At 55.7% G+C, this 15,463-nt stretch overlaps 7 protein-coding genes across 7 annotated transcripts; 3 read left to right on the plus strand and 4 right to left on the minus strand.

Annotated features, from left to right (window-relative positions):
- Positions 1-432: 432 nt before the first annotated feature.
- Positions 433-2,895, plus strand: CORC01_01830 (uncharacterized protein; the record flags this gene model as incomplete). Its single annotated transcript, XM_022613483.1, has 1 exon — positions 433-2,895. The coding sequence occupies one exon, from the start codon at positions 433-435 to the stop codon at positions 2,893-2,895; it is 2,463 nt and encodes an 820-aa protein (XP_022479867.1).
- A 144-nt stretch (positions 2,896-3,039) lies between these two features.
- On the minus strand, positions 3,040-4,130 carry CORC01_01831 (uncharacterized protein; the record flags this gene model as incomplete). The annotated part of the gene is made up of 5 exons (XM_022613484.1): positions 3,040-3,113; positions 3,182-3,374; positions 3,434-3,552; positions 3,623-3,736; positions 3,827-4,130. The coding sequence occupies 5 exons, from the start codon at positions 4,128-4,130 to the stop codon at positions 3,040-3,042; spliced, it is 804 nt and encodes a 267-aa protein (XP_022479868.1).
- Positions 4,131-6,837: 2,707 nt separating this feature from the next.
- CORC01_01832 (uncharacterized protein) lies at positions 6,838-7,807 on the minus strand (the record flags this gene model as incomplete). Its single annotated transcript, XM_022613485.1, has 2 exons — positions 6,838-7,386; positions 7,448-7,807. The coding sequence occupies 2 exons, from the start codon at positions 7,805-7,807 to the stop codon at positions 6,838-6,840; spliced, it is 909 nt and encodes a 302-aa protein (XP_022479869.1).
- A 2,244-nt stretch (positions 7,808-10,051) lies between these two features.
- On the plus strand, positions 10,052-11,227 carry CORC01_01833 (CRAL/TRIO domain-containing protein; the record flags this gene model as incomplete). The annotated part of the gene is made up of 2 exons (XM_022613486.1): positions 10,052-10,763; positions 10,842-11,227. 2 exons carry the CDS (start codon positions 10,052-10,054, stop codon positions 11,225-11,227), a joined length of 1,098 nt encoding a protein of 365 aa, XP_022479870.1.
- A 575-nt stretch (positions 11,228-11,802) lies between these two features.
- Positions 11,803-12,559, plus strand: CORC01_01834 (transporter particle component; the record flags this gene model as incomplete). Its single annotated transcript, XM_022613487.1, has 2 exons — positions 11,803-12,008; positions 12,109-12,559. 2 exons carry the CDS (start codon positions 11,803-11,805, stop codon positions 12,557-12,559), a joined length of 657 nt encoding a protein of 218 aa, XP_022479871.1.
- Positions 12,560-13,069: 510 nt separating this feature from the next.
- On the minus strand, positions 13,070-13,494 carry CORC01_01835 (Apc13 domain-containing protein; the record flags this gene model as incomplete). Its single annotated transcript, XM_022613488.1, has 2 exons — positions 13,070-13,411; positions 13,486-13,494. The coding sequence occupies 2 exons, from the start codon at positions 13,492-13,494 to the stop codon at positions 13,070-13,072; spliced, it is 351 nt and encodes a 116-aa protein (XP_022479872.1).
- Positions 13,495-14,312: 818 nt separating this feature from the next.
- Positions 14,313-14,999, minus strand: CORC01_01836 (uncharacterized protein; the record flags this gene model as incomplete). Its single annotated transcript, XM_022613489.1, has 2 exons — positions 14,313-14,597; positions 14,766-14,999. 2 exons carry the CDS (start codon positions 14,997-14,999, stop codon positions 14,313-14,315), a joined length of 519 nt encoding a protein of 172 aa, XP_022479873.1.
- Between the last annotated feature and the right edge of the window lie 464 nt (positions 15,000-15,463).

Consider the following 15,463-nt stretch of genomic DNA (forward strand, 5'->3'; position numbering starts at 1 on the left):
GAGCTTAGCCATGCTCGACCCCGTTTGTGATGGAGAGCCTGTTTACTGTCTGCGGTCGATTTCAACAGGACATTTAAATTCAACAGGGTTTAAAGGTCCACTTTGATTGAACAAGGCAATATACTGGCTGTAGGAGAAAGCGCCTCGTCATGCATCTCGTATCAACAAAAGACATGGCCCGCGCCAATACTGGGGCATCGTTGCCCTTTCCGAGGCACGTTCATGCAATACACATCTGTCTCTTTGAACAATACTGAAGAATGACCAGACAAAGACAGTCAAACAAAACGAGAACAAGATCCGGGATGAAGAATGCCTTGTGTCGGCATCTAACCAAACTACTGGCTATATCAGCAGGCAATGTCGAACCCGACTCACCCAAGTCTATGTGAAAATCCAATATACTCGAGCTTGGGTCTTGAGTGAGCCGTCATGGAGGACACAGATGAAGACCACTCTGCCAACGAGAACAACTCCATCGATGAGAAATACCCCGTCAAGGAAGACCACCCAGTCGAGGAAACTCCACCTGGGGAACCCCAAATCAAAAGACACTCCTTTTTCAAAAGACCAATCGACATCCTATTCGGACCCTTCCAAAACCTCGCCTTCCCATTCGAGAACCCCCTCTGGAACACTCTTCCGCCTGCCGTTGCCATCGGAACGACCTCATCAGATAACATTACAGTCCTGCTTGAAGATCTCCTCGCGCAAGAGTCACTAGAGGACATTGAGGACCTCTGCGAGGAAGACCCCTCTCTCCGCAAGGTGTTTGACAACAACAAGGCCCAGGTCCTCCGGAAACACATCGCCCCAGAAGCCTGGGCCGACGCCATCTGCTGCGTTGATCGCCGCCTTCAGCACTTGGGCAAGGCCGCCAGGGAGGCCTTTGACCGAGACTACGCCGACGGGACCGTGGCAGACTATCCCCCGCCCCAAGATGGCACCGCAAGAGGCGGGACGGCTTCAGCTGCTGGCAGCAGCAGCAGCAGCAGATCAATCTTTTCCTTTTCCTTCTCCTCACTTGGAGGCAATCGTGCCCAAAAGACCAAAAAGCCCCAGCCCACAGACCGCGGACAATGGGACCTCAACGACCTCTGCAATCTCGTCAAGGTCATCAACAAGCTCCTGGACAGGATCTCGGAATGCCAAAAGTTGTACGCCTCCTTGGAGGAGTGGGAAAACAGCTGGCAAGATCGCCGCCCGGACGACTTCCCCGAGGACTGGGGTCCCGAAGGCGAGGAGATCCGACCCCAGTTCATCAGGCTCTGCAAAGACAACGGCACCGAAGACCCCATGCACTTTGCCTACGCCTTTGAGCGGCACACGGCCTTTGACGAGAGGGGCCCCTTGTACGAGGGCGTCGATCTCACCGAGGGGACGCCGACGAACCGCGCAAAGCTCCAGCGCGCCTTCTTCCGCCTCGAGTTCATGAGGAGAGCATTCTACCAACGCCCCTTTTTCCCCCGCGGCGCAAAATGGCAGAACCGCACCGCGACAATGACGGAAGGCCGCGTCCGCGGCGCCGCGGGCGAAACCTATGCAACCCGCCTCGCGCGCGCCGACAAGATGTTCAAGCGCTGGACGCCCGACGACTTTATAGAGGTCATCTGCGCCTTCAAAGCCACCTTGAACGAGTACGCCGTCCCCATACGCGACCTCCTACAAGACTTTCACACCAACATTGAATACTACCGCAACTGCGAGGACCAGGACCGCTTCCACGACGCCTGCGGGACGCGCGGCGAGCAACTCGAGGACAACGGCCGCGCCATCGGCCTGCAGTGGGAGCAGGACCCCTTCCACCTGGAGGAGCGCCTGGTTCCAATGTGGGATATCGAGCCCTCAGACGACTTTTACTCGCTCCGCGCGCAGCTGCTCGACGACCGGGCCGACGGCAAGCGGCTCGCCGCCGAGTGCTTCCCCGCGCCCCTCGCGCGCGCCGAGTTTGACGAATGGCACAGCACAATCTACCGGTCCGAAAGGGTGCGGTTCGCGCCGCGGAACAAGCGCGAGAGGGAGGATCCTGCGCAGAGGGTCTCGGCCAAGGAGGCGCACCCCGTGCTGGCCATGTCGCGGTTCCTGCACGTCCTGTGCAGCCTGCCGCTGGCGTTTCTCGACGAGTTCCTCGCCATGCCGACGCACGACAAGCACAGCTTTCTCCGTTCGAGCTACTGGGCCGTCGCCCGCGTCAAAGCCTCGAGGGCGCCGTCGTTCCTCTCGGGCGAGATGCGCGCGTGGTGCAGCAAGCCCGCCGCCGCCGCCGCCACCGCCGCCGTCGACCACGACGAGGACGGGGATCCGGACAGGGGGAACCGCCCCCGTCTGTTCCCCGAGCTCTCCGTCCGCGCCGCGTCCATTGGCTGCGTCGCCAAGGTATACGAGTACATTGAGAACCATTACCTAGGCTTCAGGATCGCGACCTACCCGGAAGAACAAGGCGGCTGGTGCAAGTGGTGGTGGGACGACGTGCGCCTCCCGGCCCTGGTCTGGGACGAGCTGCACTGGGAGCTGACGTCCGAGACGGTCCGGATCAACCACGTCTTCCGCATGAGCGACGTCCAGTGGCGCCAGGTCTGGCGGTCGGATCGGGAATTCGAGCGGCAGGTCTGGACGGGCCGGGCGATGGACCGCGAGGTGTGGGAAGGGTACGGGGCCGCGGACCCGAACGGGTGTTATTGTCATTGGGGAGGGGGCTGCGGGATTTGCGTGCCGTTGCCGGAGGTCGAGTTGCCCGAGTGGGAGCTGATGACGCCGGCGGAGGTGTTGGAGGAGTCTAATCTGATGGGATTTATGCGGGAGCCGTGGAGTAAGCTACCGGAGTTGGAGGAGGCCGTACTGGAATATGTCGGGACGGTTGGCGTTGTGCCGATTCAATATGAGGAGTCTATCTAGCTAGTCAACGATTAGAGTCTTTTAGTGTTAGCATGAGTGTTCAGACTTGTTGGTGACATGCTTGGGTCTAGTTTGGGTGAAATGTTTGTATATATATTTTTTGAAATGAAATGCTTATGATGCTGTGCTGCTTATTTTGCCCCTTTAAAAGATTTCTCTGTCGTCGTACGCCCTGACGCTCTCCAAATAGTTCTTAACCTGGTTATAATCCTTGCACACTGCGGACTTCAAGTTAGCTCTCAATGGCTCTCCCAGATGCTAACTTCAGACGAGCGAGACGACTTACCATGCTTCGAGTCCCATCCGTCAGAGCCACCGTTGTGATCCGGAAAGGTTGTCTCGAGACCTTCGAGAGCCATGTCGGCGCTGCACATGATGGTCTGTCGCAGGTACGAGAAACAGTGAATCATGTGCCAGTGGTGGTCGTCGGGGATCTCGTGGCCGGACTTGATACCAGAGTACGTCTGGACGACGGCGAACTGGGCGGACTGTTAGTGGACCACGGACGATGGGTCGCGAGGAATGAGAAGGAACGTACCAGGCAGTGCAGCTGGTGGGTGATGGAGGTGGTGAAGACAGTCTTCTCGGGCCAGACGATGGGGGTCGGCAGGTCGTGGTACTTGTGCGTGTCATTCACCCATTGGAAGCCCATGCCATCTGTACCCTTTCCGTCAGCGATCGCGTCCCTCCAAGGCGTCTCTCAAAAGATTCCAGATCGGCAACTTACAGGGCATCAGCTCGTTCCAGTTGTTCAAGGTCTCATCGGTGAAGAACTTTGACGTGTCGTTGGGTGCGTACTTGCCCTCGTAGTCTGGCGTAAACGTCTTGATCTGCTGCGAGACTATGCGTTCATCAAGTCAGTCTCCCATTCACCAAGTGTCATCTTCCCACCCTCACTCCATTATCGTTGTCGTCACAGAGGGCAACTCACAGTGTCCGCTAACACCAGTCAAATCCCCGCCAAAGTCCCACGTATTCACCGGTGGCTTCTGCATCTGTTCCCTCACCAGCAGGCCCAATATCACGACCAGTAGTATCGTGTCGACGAACCACCGCGACGAGTTGAGCATCGCCAGGCACCGGCTCTTCCTCCTCGCCGGCTGGTTGTTGTAGTCTTTGGCCATGCAGTGGCGGCACGGTTTGTCGTCGGCGCCGAGCAGCGACTCCTCGACCTCGGTGCTGCTCCGGTCATCGTGGTCCTCAAACTTGATGTTGGCGTACTTTGCGTCCGACATGTCCGTCTTGGGCAGTTGTCTTTTTGTTCTCGAATGAGTGTCTGTTTTTCTGTCGTGGAGGGTGCAGTCAAAGGACAAAGCGGATCAACCGTCGGCGGACAAGTCGAAAGGAGAGAGAGAGAGACGGTAATTATCGAGTTGAATTAGAAAGACTGAGATATCTGCAAAACGCACTGAAGAGAACTGGATAGACAATGCGCCAGCGCCAAGGAGAGAAGAAGACGAAAAGGAGGAGGCAAACCCAAACGGTCACGAAGTGTTCACGGGGACCACCTCGATCTTTTGTTCAATGGCCCCCTTTCCCCCTGTTTTTTTCTTCATACTCGCCTACAACAACCGCCCTCGATTCGTTACGCCGTCCTGTTTTCGGTTCCCCGTCGTCTCATGTGCAGATACCACCAGAGTCTGAGGCTGAGGTTTCAGGACAGGGGTCGTCGACACTTGCAGCTGCCCCCAAAAAGCCCCAGACTCTGGTCCCAGTGGGAGTTGGAACCCCCAGCAGACTCGGTTAGTAAGCAGAGCACAGCTGGTGCCAGGTTTCGACGCCCCCATTTCAGCGATCCAAAAGCCGCCAAACGGCCCTCGCACCCGTGGCTTCATCCCCCGGACGGAGCCATTGGAGCCTGTAAAGTGTTTCCAGTCGCGTTTTGAAATCCGTCCAAAGTCACATTCTGAGGCGCACCATTCGTCGATCCTTCGTCTCTAGTTGCCGTCTTATCCAAGTTCCTTAGGCTCTTGGACCCTCTATTTTGCCCTTCTCTCCCGCATCTGGGACGAAAGATGCTCTCTTCAGCTGCTGCTTGCTACAATTAATGTCTCTGTGGTAGGTGATGCAATGAAAACCCAATTGATTTGTGCGTCTCTCAGCCGCTCGAAATAATCTCTCCTCGTGCATCTACCTCCCGTCTTCCCCGCCCGCTACCTCACTCTTGCATGAACCTATCTCATCTTTAAGAAGACGTTGGTTCTCTCTGCGCCTACTCCTATCCATCATAAGGGCCAAATACTCAATATTGCATGTCCATGTATAACACGCTTACAGCATCCACTAATTGCTGGTTAATACTAGAAGTAGTTGGTTCAAACGACAGATACTTGAGTACGATCTTGGTTCAGGACATCCCGCAATGTCGTGTCGCAGAGCCTACCCCCGAGGTGATCCGCATCGGCCTCCGCATCGGCCTTGATCAAAGAGGCGCAGGTGGAAGCGACAATTACGTATGGTCATTTCGGCGCAGCTGACATTCCCAAGCTGAAGTCCCATACTCCATTTTGATCCACTCCCGAAACTCGTAAGGCAAACTCGTAAGGATTCCTTCAAACTTGCTCTGCCTCTTTTCACTGCACTTTTAACACAACACAAGAGGACCGACGTAGCCTCACCATCCAATCAAGGGTTACACGTCAGCAGCGGAGACCTTTTCAGTAGTGAAGATGAGCGATTAGCTGCAACCACACGGCTGAATCCTTCGCTGTACACTGCATTTCTAACCCATCACAGAAACCCTTTGCTGCGATCTTACCCCATCTGAAGAGGACCAAGGCAAGCCAAAGATAATACCACACCATCCAATCAAGAGTTAAACGTGAGCAGCGAGCGAAAAGTGTCAAGTGGCGGGTTTTGGACCCGAATTGCACTGCATTTTTAACTCACCACAGGTGAGTCAAGGGGCAGACTGAAGAGACACAGCCTCACCCCCCGTTTAGTCAAACAGTGCAAACCTGCCTCAACACGTGGGGGATGGGACACCTCTCAGCGACTGGCGCGGCGCGACTTAGGATCCTCTCCCCGAATGATCCCTCAAAACTTTCACGTCAGCCATGCAACATGCTTGGCCTCTAGAAGGTGCCTACTTAGTCTCGTAGCGGAATGGACTTTGCACTTGAAGATCCTGTGCCTCGACTCCGCAAACGACATTACCATCTCGCTGCCCAAGGCAACGACCTGTACCCAAAAAAAAAAAAAAAAAAAAAAAAAAAATTTATGATCTCTGGGATTACGGCTGGCCGGGTTGATCACTCGTACCGATACCAGCCGCTGCTGCGAAATACCTGACATATCCAGCCGTAACTCCCCGGAAAGTGGAGAAGTCTCATCCCGGGACGGAGACGGGACGAAGTGGGGCCCAAACGGAGGCTTCCGGGTCCACCAACCGGAGAGGGTCTACCGGCTAAAGAGTTCACGAGTAGAACTATGAAATATGGACCGGAAACAGTTACTCTTCCTTTCGGAATCGGCGATTTGAATCAAGCCGGCTGTTGGTTTGAGGTACGGCCACCTACCATAGACGCCGGCAGGAATGCGACGCTTGGGGCCAGATAAATCAAATCGAACCCGCCTAGTGCATTTTGGGTGTTACTACAAGCGTCGTGCTGGATGGCAACCTATTTCGTGTTCGGTCCGACTGTTTTGAGAGGCAAATTCAAATCTGTCGCAGCACCCATCTGCGTCACAGGATTTTCCGGCGAAAAAAAAAAGCATTCCGAATTAGTGCGGCACCGAAGCGGCACGCGCCATGTATATTGACCTAATCCAGAGGGAGAGATTCTAGTCTTATCCCCACATTCATGTAAATATGTACGTCATGCCGTCATAAAGGTCGTGAAAGTGCCCAACACTGGCTCCAACCAGGCCGAGTAAAGGCACCATTGCCAAAAGGTGTGAATAGAAATTACGTTGTAATGATCTCCAAACGGAGAAGGGGTATCAAGTAGTCTTGGCGGGTTTATATCCTCTAAACATTTCGCAAGGAAGATAGTTGTTTTCGATAAAGGGCGTGGCAGCCTGGAAACCAGCCACGTCGGAGAATGCTACATCAGCCTGGAACGGTCCGAGGTTGGACTTGAGCGTCCCGCGCACTGGTACCGGCTGGAAGGCTCCGGTGGTTACAGAGGTGTTGAAGAGGCGGATCTGCTGGTCGCAGGTCGAGCCGTTGGCGAAGATGGGCTGGTTGACGATGGCGTCGAACATTGCCAGAGTGTAGGGAAATGCTTTGCCTCCGCACGAAGACATCTTCACCTCGAGAGACATGTACTTGGCACCCGCGGTGCCGTTAAATGAAGTGCCGCCTCCAGGAGCAGCCGAGTATGCGTTGCATTCGGGGGCAAAGGTGGCGGCGTGGACTTCGGTGCCGTACGCTTGGGAGCCGACGACAGCAGCGGGGTTGGTGGCCGAAATCAGTTGCTCGGGAGCCCACCGAAAAGACGATGCGCCGTCGTCCAGGAGATCCAGGAAGGGGAATTCAAAGCCAGCTTTCTAATTATGAGTGTTAGTACAGTTGCCTTCATCCGGAAACATTTTGCAGGTAGGCTCTTACACTGAAGTCGGGAATTCCAAAGTCCTGAAAACGAATGTCGTGGTCGTGGCCGGCCTGAACGATAACCGGATACATGTCGGCGGGGAAGTTTGGCATGAGCGCCCGATAGACGCTCTCGAGAATGCCATACTGCTGCGGGATGATTTGGCGCGCTGTCGCCATGGAAATCGGGATGATGGTCATGGTGACGTTCAAAAGACCGGTCGCATTGTTCGGATATTGGCTGAAAATGGGGTTCGGCTGATCGACGTTCTTGCAAGTCAGCGGCGTAGCCTGGGCAGCAGTCGTTTGCATCTGGATCCCGAAGATGACCAACAACACCGCGATGGACGCCTGAACGAGGTAGGTGGAGAGCGGCATGTTGAACCAGGAAGATAGATTATCGCGTGAGTGAGTGGAAATCTTCTTGAGATCTGGGCAAGGCCAGAAGGAAGGCAGCAAGGTGACCATCTTTTATGAGCTCCGGGTGGTAGAGCTGCAAAAGGAAGGACGTATGCCGATGAAACATCAAGATATGTTAAGCTCTAATCCTGGCGGTCGATCCGGGAGATTTCTTCTTTTGAAGAAACACACCCAACCTTTTCAACACCGGGAGCCGTGACGATCAGCGGTGGACATTTGAGTTCCCGGCGGCACTGGGCGGCGTTCGTGGGGGACGTGCTGATGTGTGTGCTGATGTGACGACGATCCGTTCAGCAGCCGGAGTGAGAATTGGCAGGGCTCTCCCGAGATGTCTAGGTTGTCTGGATTCTGGAATGGGCCAGCAGCCGGGATAAGAGCGGGCTGCAAGAGTGTGATATTGGATAGGCGGTGTGGGCGGGAGGAGCTGCATCCACAAGACATCTGGGACGACGGCGCATCCTCGCACGGATGGGATGTGTTCATGGTTTGGTCCAGCAGTATGCAGCTTACATTGGAGAGTTTGGATTGGACGGGAGCGATTCGAAAGGGATGGACCATGGCTCGGAAACGAAGAACCGAGTGATGGAAAGTGGACGGATGGGGTCGACAGAGACTCGGAAAGAGAGCGTGAAACACTGACAGGGCTCGCCTTGGGATTTCGGGAGGGAGAGAAGCCAGGCGCTCGGCTGCAGCCACTGCTCGGATGGTTAGAGTTCCGGACAGCTGGGAATGGCTCCAAAGTTCAAGGAGACCAGCGTGATCAACGTGATCAGCCACGGACACGGAAGGCCGCGGGACCGGTCGAGAGAGGAATGGAGTTGATTGGAGCGCCGTCTCCCCTTTGGGCGGCCTAGGGAATGTTGGACCACGCGACAAAGTAGCGGACGATCGTTAGCTTGGAAACGGTAGAAGTCTTGATCTTTCGATTCGTTCCACGCAGTTGGCCAGCGGCTTCTTGGGAAAAGCCTCCTCTTCAGCCATCATCGGCGATGGGTAGCGTGTGGTGCGTTGGTGGGTTCGTCGTTCCCAAAATGCCACGAAGAGTTTCAATCCATGGGATCAGATGAGATGAGAGGGCGCGCGCATCGAAGAAGAGTGACACTTGATGGTGACCAATGGCACTACGGCGCGCTGGCATTCCTTGGTATGCAAGAGTTCGTTGACAGCACAAAGGTAGCCCCCATGACTCGGCGGAGACAGGAAGGGCTCTGGTCCGTTGTTAGAAGGGGGCGACTGCGACGGCGGCGGCGTGTGCGGGGTGTCTTGAAGGTTCGCGTGAAGGTACGAGAGTTTCACATCGCCGCCGGCGTCATTGTAGAGATGGATAGAGGTGCTCCGGACCTAAGGTGGGGAGTACGTATCTTTATTAGGTAAGGCACGAGGTTTATTGTACGTACCGGGTTATCAATGGTCGGGGTCCCTCAAAGCAGTGGGGCGCGACGTTGGAACCGGGGCCCACCTGATCCGGTCTAGCGCGCATTTTGCCGAGCAGCTCTGCAGCGCGACAGGGCCTGCCACCTTGGAAAAAGCGCAAAAGCTTGACGGCGCATCTCAACGGCGCGCAATGTAACCTGCAAGATATCCGTATACTTCATATGAATGGCGGGGGAGTTCGTGATACCGCAAGATGGGTCGCATAGACGCAGACAGATTCTCAATATCCAGCAGATCAACGAATAAACTCAACCTACGGCGCAACCCGGCCGATCACTGGTGCTTGGTGCGGGCCCCAGTGCGCCTTTGCGTACCCTTTTGGGTCTCTTGGGGCGGACACTAACGGCCGGAACTGCGCTTCCCGGCATGGCCTCATCTCCTTTCCTCTCATTGCCTCAATCTCGCAGTCAATCAATCAATACTAGCGGTGTGGTTGCACGAGGAACTCATTACGATTCGCGAACGACGCCCAACCTCCGAGACCTCTAGAGCAACAAGTCCCAAAGTCGTTCTCGACGTGCCGCTGGTCTGTCTGTTTCCATCTCTGTCAGACGCAGCCGGAAGCGCGCGCACACGCCCCTCCTCCCTCGCGCACATCTCTTTCGTAAAGTCACAGGACAGAGACGATCTCATCCTACCTAACCTTGCCTCAACACACCATACCCCTTACGGCCACGATTGAATCCGTAGTGCAAGGGGAAAAGTCCAAACCACTTTACCAAGCCGGATCTGCTCCCCTCCGAGAAAGAAAAAAAAGTCACGCCCGCCATGGCTTCCGTCGCTGATCCAACGCCGGCCTCCACCGCCGGTCCGCAAGAGAAGGCCGCCGCAACCCCAACCCCAACCGCCCCCCTCAAGACGCCCATCGCCTCCCCGGTCCCGGCATCATCCACCCCGGCCGTCCCGGCCCTCACCGCAGACCAACAGTCCAAGTACGACGGCCTCCTCGCCCAAGCCCGCGCCTGGACGGAGGTGACATGCACCACCGCCGCCCACGCCTCCAAGTCCGGACCCCTCACCGACACCGAGCGCCAGTGGCTCACGCGCGAGTGCCTCCTCCGCTACCTCCGCGCCACGAAATGGTCCCCCAAGGACGCCGAGAAGCGCCTCCTTGAGACCCTCGTCTGGCGCCGCGAGTACGGCGTCGAGGCCCTCACGGCCGACCACATCTCGCCCGAGAACGAGACGGGCAAGCAAATCATCCTCGGCTTCGACAAGGAGCGCCGCCCTTGCCACTACCTCAACCCGGGCCGCCAGAACACGGACCCGTCCCCGCGTCAGGTCCAGCACCTCGTCTTCATGCTCGAGCGCGTCATCGACCTCATGCCCGCCGGCCAGGAGAAGATTGCCCTGCTCATCAACTTCAAGACGTCAAAGAGCCGCGGCAACACGGCGCCCGGTATCGGGCTGGCCCGCGAGGTGCTACACATCCTCCAGACGCATTATCCTGAGCGTCTGGGCAAGGCCCTCATTATCAATGGTATATATGCACTTACCCCCATCCCGTCTCACCTATTTTTGGTTAGTGTATCGCGTTCATGCTAACGTCTCATCGCAGTACCCTGGATGGTCAACGGCTTCTTCAAGCTCATCACCCCCTTTATTGACCCAATGACCCGGGACAAGCTCAAGTTCAACGAGGACATGCGCCAGTACGTGCCCGAGGAGCAGCTGTGGACCGAGTTCAGCGACGGCAAGCTCGAGTTTGAGTACGACCACTCCGTCTACTGGCCCGCCCTCAACGGCATGTGCAAGGAGAAGCACGATGCCCGGACGGCGCGCTGGGTCGCCGGCGGAAAGCAGGTTGGCGAGTCGGAAGATTACCTCGGCGGTGCCGTCGAGAAGGGCGTCGGCGCGGAGGCTGCGGCTGTGGCTGCGGATGCGGCTGTGATTACGGTCACGGCTCCGGCTGACACCGCTGCCGAGGTCAAGCCTGCTGCGTAAAAAGCTTCTCACTCCCAAGTGTTGAGCGAGATCACAAATATTTAGAGTTTGACTTGCAATTCTTAAACATTGATAGACTTGAGCAAAGGGTGCTCACTCAAACTAATGACAAGCAGATCGAGGGACAAAAATGGTAGACTCTTGGGTGCATCGGGTTTCAACTCCACGGAAGCATTGGCATGGATCGATCCTTTCTCGTTATTCCTTCTTACGTAGATATTCCGAATCATTTTTCTCCTACTGTTTTCTGTTTGCCAATGCGACAGATGAATGTGATGTTCCTCTCCACCCGGAGCTGTGGATGTACGTGAGCTCTTATCGCTATCGCCGATAAGGCTGACCCAATCACACCCGAATCGCGCGCAAGTTGACACCAAACCCACAGCTCCCGCCAACCCTGCCTGCAGCCTTTCCCAAACGTCACCCATCCCGCGCGAGCACTCATCCAGCTGCCGCCGCACACCGATTCGGATCCGTACCTAGACAGCTCGAGCCAGACTCGAAACCAAATGCACCGCCTCGCCTCTCTGTAGAACCATACAGCGTTATTACATCACACATACATCTACGCGACAATGGCGAATCTACCAACGACCAAGACCATCCCCGGCAAGGAGACGCCCGGCCTGCGGTACCCCTCCAACGGCAAGACAATCTACCACCGGCCCCTGAACCGCACAAAGACGGCCGAGCTCAGCCAGTCCAGCTTCGCCTACCTCTTTAGCGAAATGGTCTCGTACGCCCAGCGCAACGTCAAGGACATTTCCGAGCTCGAACAACGGTACGCCTCTTCTTCTTCTTCGTCCTTCCCGACTTCCTCTCTCTGTTTCCCACTCTGTCCATGAACCAAACAAACGCTGAGATTAACTCCTCCTTTCCAGACTAAACGTTCAAGGCCACTCAATAGGCCTCAAACTCCTCGACCTCCTCCTCTTCCGCGAACCCCCCCGCACCCAGACCCGCCCCCTCACAATCATCACCCTCCTCCACTTCATCAAGCAGTCCTGCTGGCAGCACCTCTTTGGCCGGCAGGCCGACCGCCTCGAGAAATCCGCCGACCCGGCCAAGCCAGACGAGTACATGATTATCGACAACGAACCCCTCGTAAACGCCTACATCTCGGTGCCCCGCGAAATGTCCCAGCTCAACTGCGCCGCCTACGTCGCGGGAATCGTCGAGGGCATCTGCGACGGCGCCGGGTTCCCCGCGCGGGTCAGCGCGCACAACATCGCCGCCAAGGACGAGCACGAAATGTGGCCCGGCAAGACGGTATTTCTCGTCAAGTTCAGGCCCGAGGTGTTGGAGAGGGAGGGGTATCTGGGGAAGAGCTGAGTGAGGGGTTTGATTTGGTGATGATGATGTTTGGTGTGCATGGTCATTGGGCGAGGAGATGAAGAACTTCGTGATTCATGGCGTTTACGGAAGGGCATGGGCGGCGTTTAGGCGACGGGGGACTCTTTGGTGCCCGGTGATACGTTCTATTTATTGGGACCATATCATTTGAAGTCGATTTGTAGGAAGACGCGGCATGGAAGTCATGAAGTCGAAAAAAAATCGTCAATAGCATCATTCCGATAGGGATACAGAGCTGTGAAGCTCATCCAATCCCTTACGCTAGTGAACCCCGTCTTGAGCCACAGGATCAAGTCGCGTCCGCCCCAAAACATGGTCGCGATGCCGATGCCGCCACGATAGTACCCGAGACCCGTACGGCGTAGTCCTCAAAATCAATACCCGGGGTATCCCATTGCGCCAATATTCCTCCCTTCCACCCAAAACCATAGTCGCACTCTCTCCCTCTCTGAATCTCTGTGCATCACTCTCTTCGAACGCGCCATCCATCTACCGCGGCAGCCTCTTTGCCCCAGCCCCAGCACCAGCACCACCCCCGCCGGCCCCCTGGCCCTGCTCCCACCCCCCAGGCGGCGGCGGCCCCCGATTCATCAGCCCCGACAGCCCCAAATCCTTCCACGCCGCTTCGCGCTGGCGCTGCGTCGCTTTGGTGATACCAAACGCCGCGTGCTGGTCCGGCACGACGTCGTCCTCGTCCTCCGGGTTGATCGGCTGGTGCTGCGGCGGCACGTAGACCTCGTCGTCCGGCAGCTTCTCCTTGCAGAAGTCCTCGAACAGGTCGGCGTCGCGCGCGCGGTGCATGTGCACGTAGGTGTGGCTGGCGTCCTTGTTCTGTCCGGCCACCGAGACTGTCAGTACTTTCGAATGTCTGGGGAGGATGTATGGCAGGGAGAAGGAGGCCGTACCAGTCCCATGACTGCGTATCTGTTCGATTCCCTCTTCTGTGTTGCGGTTCGCAAATAAATGAGGTTGGGAAAAGTCGCGGCTTCAAGAATTGTGGGATAAGGTCTACGCCGACTTTGTGGTGTCGAGTGAATGTTGAAGTTGGCGATGGGTCTCCAGCTCCCCACCATTCGGCAGATCCCGAGCAGGGGTCACCTTGCGCTACGGCAGCCTTTACCAACGAACGGATCCACTTTGCCCTGCACCCACCGACGACTCCAACAACGACGAGTCTGACTACCTTACCTCTGAACGCCCACCATGACCTTTTTACACCATCGTAGTGCTTCAAGATGGGATTGGCGTTGTCTTTGATGGTAATGTCACAAAATAAAGGCAATAATGAGGAACCAAGGCCCCGTCGACATAGCATAGTGGTCGTCTTCTTGATGCGGTGTATTAAGTTTATTGTTAAGCCATGCTATAAGTCTCTAGGTGTCTCCCTGCCATTGGCAAGTGCTTCTACGATGCATCGAAAGAACTACCATCTCGGGCTTATAAAATCATCGAAGGCCTCGTCCAAAACGGGCTCGTCTCCCTCGGCGTCTCCTTCATCTTCAGAGCCCTCGCCATCTTCATCATCTCCATCATCCTCATCGTCCTCATCGTCCTCATCGTCATCATCATCATCGTCATCTTCGTCATCTTCGTCATCCGAGTCCTTACCATCATCCGAGTCTTCGTCGGAGTCTTCTTCATCAGTATCCTCGTCTTCGGGCTCCTCCTCCTCGTCTGGGATCTCGTCTGTTGGTTCCTCTTCAAGCTGTCTCGCGTGGTGCTTGCCGAGATCCTAGTCGTCATGCATGAGGGAAACGAATACTGAGCGATTCTCATTCCACCAGAAACCACTTTTTCCATTGACAATGCACGTGGTTTGAATAGGGTTCATCATACGTGCAGTTGCCAAGGAAACATCAACCTTGTCAACGCCACCTGATGCGCAGACGAGGGCCTTGCACGAGTTGTGGATCTGTGTGTAACAACTTTTATCGGCCGACATGGTGACTCCTTCCTGTTGCCCGGATTGCATCTTTGCGAAGAGGGCTGGGCAGTCAAGGGGCCTTGGGGCAGGTACCTATTTCTCTGTCAGCTCCGTGGAATCGATGTGAAGCGTATCCTATACGTCTGCCGATGAGAATAGCCCAATGTCGCAGTAGTAGATCCAAATCTATGCATCGAGAGGTGACAAGAAGCATAGTTTGGAGGTAGTGAACCGGGCAGAGAGAGTAAAAAGGGGTCTGACATCAGTGCATCCCCAGTCATTACCAACGCCGGGAATCATCTTGGAAATCGTAGATCTTGCGTCAACGGCTGATTCGTGCATCAGTTTTTCGAAGCATGGGGCCATGTGAGACCTAGGTTGGACCTGTTCATGATGCCGAGGCTTGATGTCCTCATGGTGGCGGGGCTTGATATCAATGGGGCTGGCGAGACCGAGGGCAGCCAGTGTCAGAGTGACAATAGGCAGAGTGAACATCTTGATGATGGGAATGCTGGGGATACTGATGGGTGCAAGTCCGAGTGGAAGATGTGAGTTGAGAGGAATGCTAGCAGAATGTTTGTCGGTCCAAAAAAGTAGGGGAATGCTGTGGTGTCGTTGGGAAATGAATTATGAAGGATAAAGAAGAGATGGAGGAGAGGTGGATGTCAGGTTAGGGGTTTATATGGGAGTTTGTAGTTCTGGCTCTGGGGTGGCTGACAGCTTGGGTGCTCCAGAAAAGGAGGAAGTCGCCTTCCTTGATGAAAAGCTCATTAAGGTGATAATGGCTGCCATATCTGTTCTGCAAGAACGTGAAAGCGCCATTCCTGCCCTTCGTCACCGACCATCCGCGGAAGTTGCATCGTGCTCCTCGGCCTCCCCATTTCTGTCCTTGGAACCTTCCCAACCCAAGAAGCCGTCTATCACGTCGCACAAAAGTCAGGCAACCATTTGCTATCCAC

The sequence above is a fragment of the Colletotrichum orchidophilum genome, assembly GCF_001831195.1.
Source record: "Colletotrichum orchidophilum strain IMI 309357 chromosome Unknown Scaffold_10.1, whole genome shotgun sequence".
In the NCBI taxonomy this organism is placed as follows: domain Eukaryota; kingdom Fungi; phylum Ascomycota; class Sordariomycetes; order Glomerellales; family Glomerellaceae; genus Colletotrichum; species Colletotrichum orchidophilum.